This window comes from Hyaena hyaena, unplaced genomic scaffold, assembly GCF_003009895.1.
Source record: "Hyaena hyaena isolate Hyena2069 unplaced genomic scaffold, ASM300989v1 scaffold_756, whole genome shotgun sequence".
NCBI lineage: Eukaryota > Metazoa > Chordata > Mammalia > Carnivora > Hyaenidae > Hyaena > Hyaena hyaena.
Genome location: NW_024081384.1, coordinates 924387 through 929384, shown reverse-complemented (window position 1 = coordinate 929384; position 4998 = coordinate 924387). Strand labels below are relative to the sequence as shown.

Sequence of the window (4998 nt, the reverse complement as noted above, 5' to 3'; positions counted from 1 at the left end):
AATTGGCATATACACAATTAATGAACCTAATATATGTCTTTTTATTAATGTGTATTTTGTTGTCAATTAAAATTATGTTGTTTACCTATCTCTTTAATAATGTTAATTAGAGTTTTCTAATATTGAACCACTTTTTAATTACAACAAAAACTAGTAGTTGGAAGGAGAGCTAAAAAGAATACCAAGATTTGTAAGGAAGTGGCTGTGTAAATTTGTATAACTCTCTGTCCAGAATTTGACATTATTAGATTAGCTGAAGATGACCTAGTCATTCTACTTCCAGTTATATAATCTTGAAAAAGTCTTTCACATGTAAATAAACATACAGATATACATTAATTGCACCATTTAAAAAATTAAGTGTGGTTGACATGCAATATTATATTAGTTTCAGGTGTACAACATAGTGATTCCACAAATCTATATGTTATTCTAAGCTTACCTCAAATGAGCTACCATCTGTTACCATGCAACCTTATTACAAGGCCATTGAATATATTCCCTGTGCTGAACCTTTTATTACCCTTGACTTATTCATTCCATAACTGGGATCCTGTGTCTCCTACTCCCCTTCACCTGTTTTGCTCATCCTCCCACCCCCTCCCCGCTGGAAACCATCAGTGTGTTCTTGTATATGTGGAATCTAAAAACAAAACAAATGAATAAAGAAACGAAAAGTAGAATCAGGCCTATAAATACAAACTGAGAACAATCTGATGTTTGTACCATTCTAATAATAGCAATTCCTCATAAAAATAAAAATGTTATTCACAAAATGTTATGAAAGGACATAATTTATTCATTTTGTTATAAGCTGCATATAAAGTAGTAAGATGATAAGTGAACTTTCCTATGCCAGTAGTTTTTATTTTATTTAAAAATCATGAAGCAAAATTATAAAAATATGAATATTTGTTAATTCTGAATATTGGTATTAATATCTTAATTATGTTTTTCTTATACTATACAAATTCTTCAAACATTTCAAAATATTTTAAAACAAATTGTGTCTTTTCTATGGATGAGGTCTGTCAGATATAAACTCTTTTGTGTTTTTTTCTTTTTCAGATTTTTCAGATTTCACATTTTTCTTAAGCCTCAAATAATTATTCCGTTACTACTATCTCTGTAGATAGCTATCATATCTTCCTTGATACCTTGCTTCAAATTATGGCTTTATTCATGTTTACATGAATGTCATTCCACATGAGTCTGCTTTAGTCATTAGAACCATATGGATGTGTTCCCTATAGATCCCCTGTTGCTTATCAGAGCTCTACAATTCTACCATCCATATATAAATGATATGGATGTTATATTAAATCTGTTAGGACATTCAGCCACTTAACAGAAAGTAAATTAAGTGAGGCAGTGGGAAGCAGTAGCAAGCATCCACTTGTGCCAAATCTGAGCACTGTACCTTCCAATCTACTAAACTCATAGACCTAGAGGTAAAGTCAGAGTGCTTTGGAGAAGACCCATGTATCTGAGTCTTTCTTCTATCTTATGGAATAAAAAGGTGAGAAGCCATCTCCATGTGGCCAGCCATAGATTCAAATGTCTACAACTTCTAGGGTTTATATTGCTGCTCATCTGACTTTCAGCAGCAGCTTGCAGAACTGACTCCTAGATTCTCAATGTTCTATATTCCATCTACTTAATTTCATCTTTATTAGTCCTATTTCTCAGTAAGAAAACAGTTGGCCTCTCCTCTGATATGCTCCTTACTATTATGCATCACAGAAAGAGATTTCGAGATGGAAATATTCTCTTCTTTTCCTATGGAGACCAATAAATCTATACCTAATATTTTAAAAAGGGGGCAAGGAATCTCTAAATTCTTTCACCAACTCAGACACTCAATTTTTTCAAGATTAGTACAGATATTAGTTATGTATTGCTGGCTTCAATTTTCTTCACACGTCTTGGTTTATGGCAGAAATTCCTCATAACCATTGCTAAGAAATTATGTTTATTCTTTTTTAAAAATTTGGATTCAATGTTGTTCAATAGTTGATTCTTTTTGCACATTTCAGTGGATGATAGGAAGTAAAGTTAAGTGAATATGTATTTCATCCCTCAATTTTAACTCATAGACTTTAATCCATTTTGGCTGGGTTTTTTTTGTTTGTTTTGTTTTTTAGGTACCATATGCCAACAGCCAAACAAATGGAGAAACAAAATCATTCCATGGTGTCTGAATTTATTTTGCTGGGCCTCACAGAGTTTCGTGAGTTACAGCTTTGTTTGTTTTTGTTTTTCTCCGTTATCTATGTAGTCACTGTATTAGGTAATCTCATTATTATCTTTGTAGTAAAACTGGACCCTCAATTACACTCTCCCATGTACTTCCTGCTGGCCAACCTCTCCTTTATTGATATGTCCCTGGCCTCCTTTGCTACTCCTAAAATGATCTATAACCTAATTAGTCAATATAAGGCTATCTCTTATAAAGGCTGCATGGCCCAGATGTTCTTCCTTCACCTTTTAGGTGGAAGTGAGATGATGTTACTTGTAGCCATGGCAATTGATAGGTTCATTGCTATCTGCAAACCCCTCCATTACAAAAATATCATGAGCCATCGTGTTTGCATTGGACTTGCTCTTCTGTCCTGGACCACTGGTTTTGTACATACTGTGAGCCAAATGGTATTCACAGTGAGTTTACCATTCTGTGGCCCCAATGTTGTGGATAGTTTTTTCTGTGATCTGCCTCGGGTCATCAGACTTGCCTGTACTGACACTTATATCTTGGAGCTATTGGTCATTGCATTCAGTGGACTACTCGCTTTGTTCTGTTTCACCCTTCTGTTCATCTCTTATAGCATCATTCTGATTACTGTCTGGTATCGCTCCTCTACCGGGTCTTCCAAAGCTTTGTCCACTCTCTCAGCCCACATTACAGTGGTGGTGCTGTTCTTTGGACCTTGCATCTTCATCTATATATGGCCATTCAGCAGGATCTCCATAGATAAGATACTCTCTGTGTTTTACACAATTTTCACTCCCCTTCTAAATCCAATAATCTACACATTCAGGAATAAAGACATGAGAAAAGCAATAAGAAAAATAAAGAACAAGCATGTGAGTCCCAGATCGATCTTTTAACTGAAAGATTACAATCATCAAAGGCATCATCCTCATTGTTGCCATCATCATCATCATCCAAAGATTCTCAGGTATATTATTTCTTATCAAACATAAGTCACATTTTGGGAAATGGTAATCCCTCTCTACACAAGCATATATATGAAATAAAACATCCTGAATTATACATCCAAAACCAAACCATTCCAATATAATTCCATTTATATATAGTAATTTTCAGGTTTTTTCAAATCTAAATGAGATTCTAAATAACTATTTAATGAGTTTTAACCATGGATGAGGCACTTAGCATGTATTTTCTCTTAACTTCACAATGAAGAAAATAGAGCATATTATTATTCTCAGTAGAAAATCAGCATAAAAAATTTTATGATTGCCACAGAAATTTCAAGTGCTAGACCAAGAATCAAATCTAAACTCTAACTTCAAAATCTATGCTTTTATAATAGATTTTCTATATAAATTTTAATAACTTTCATTAATTTATTTCTTGTCCCCTTCTTCACGTGTTTTCAATAAATAACTACAAGAGCAAAAAATTTTCTCACTGACTTGAAAATAAAGAGCCACCAGCCATTTCAATGCCTCATATCTCTGATTTAATAGAAAAATGTATTAATTATCTGAAAAGATTGATCCCAATAATCAAGGTGTTAATCAACACTAGGATTAGTATTCCTCAAAAGGGTAAGAGAGATAAGGTCTGAGATGTGATGTCTCATAATATTTTCATATCAAGTAATAAAAGCAAATGAAAATGTTTTCTACATCGACTGCATCAGTTTACATTTCTATAAACACTGCACAAAGATAACATTCTATGGTGACAGAAAGTGACTACACTTATCCTGATGAACATAAAGCAATGTATAAAACTGCTGAATCAGTCTATTGTTCACCTGAAACTAATATAATATTGTACGTTTATTATATTTAAAGTAAATGAGTATTTTTAAGTAAAGTAAATGAGAATGACATAATTCAATAAAATTTTAAATTTGATTCACTCCACCAAGTTAAGTATCATCATCATCAGATTTATTAGATGAAAAGAAAAGAAGAAAACAATTGGCAATAAAAGAGGACAGCCATTGACACAAGAGTTTCATGATCCATTAGTAATAAAATTATGATTGTATAAGTTAACAATATTTTCCTCCTGAATTCTGTATTAGGGTAACTGTGTATTTATAAAGAAATTTCAAATTCCTTTTTCCCTTTTATTTTTCCTCACAAAGAAGATGTTGCTGATTAACAGTACTATTTAGTCTCTAGGCTACAGAATATTCCTGTGGGATTATGACTAAACTAGAGGAGATTCCAACATGACATGGAGATGCACATAGGAAGCTATGAGAACTTTTAACTTTCCACTTGGAGAAAAGAGGGGAGAGTGTCTTAATTTGTATGCAGGATAAACTAATCTTTCAGCAGAAGCAATTATCTTTGATTGGAAATTTGAATAAAGGTGAAGAGGCATGCATGGATTCTTTTATTTATTTATAACATGCTTTTATTTTTTATTATTTTTTAATTTACAAATAGTTTATTGTCAAGTTGGTTTCCATATAACACCCAGTGCTCATCCCCACAAGTGCCCTCCTCCATGCCCGTCTCTCCCCTTTCCCCCACACCCATGAGTCCTCAGTTTGTTCTCAGCATTCAAGAGTCTCTCATGGTTTGCCTCTCTCCCTTTCCCCCACCATTTCCCCCTTTCTTCTCCCCCATGGTCCTCTGTTAAGTTCCTCCTAATCCTCCTATACGTGCAAACATATGATATTTGTCCTTCTCTGCCTGACTTATTTTGCTCAGCATAACACCCTCAAGGTCCATCCATGTTGCTACACATGATCAGATTTCATTCTTTCTCATTGCCATGTAGTATTCCAT

The 4998-nt window shown here is 33.6% G+C and overlaps 1 protein-coding gene across 1 annotated transcript; it reads left to right on the top strand.

Moving 5' to 3' along the window:
- Nucleotides 1-2151: 2151 nt before the first annotated feature.
- LOC120221079 (olfactory receptor 4K13-like) lies at nt 2152-3108 on the top strand. Its single transcript, XM_039218337.1, has one exon. The coding sequence runs from the start codon at nt 2152-2154 to the stop codon at nt 3106-3108; it is 957 nt and encodes a 318-aa protein (XP_039074268.1).
- The last annotated feature ends 1890 nt before the right edge of the window (nt 3109-4998 follow it).

Excerpts from the sequence above, each read along its gene's own strand:
- LOC120221079 (XM_039218337.1), top strand. The coding sequence starts at position 2,152 with ATGCCAACAGCCAAACAAATGGAGAAACAAAATCATTCCATGGTGTCT.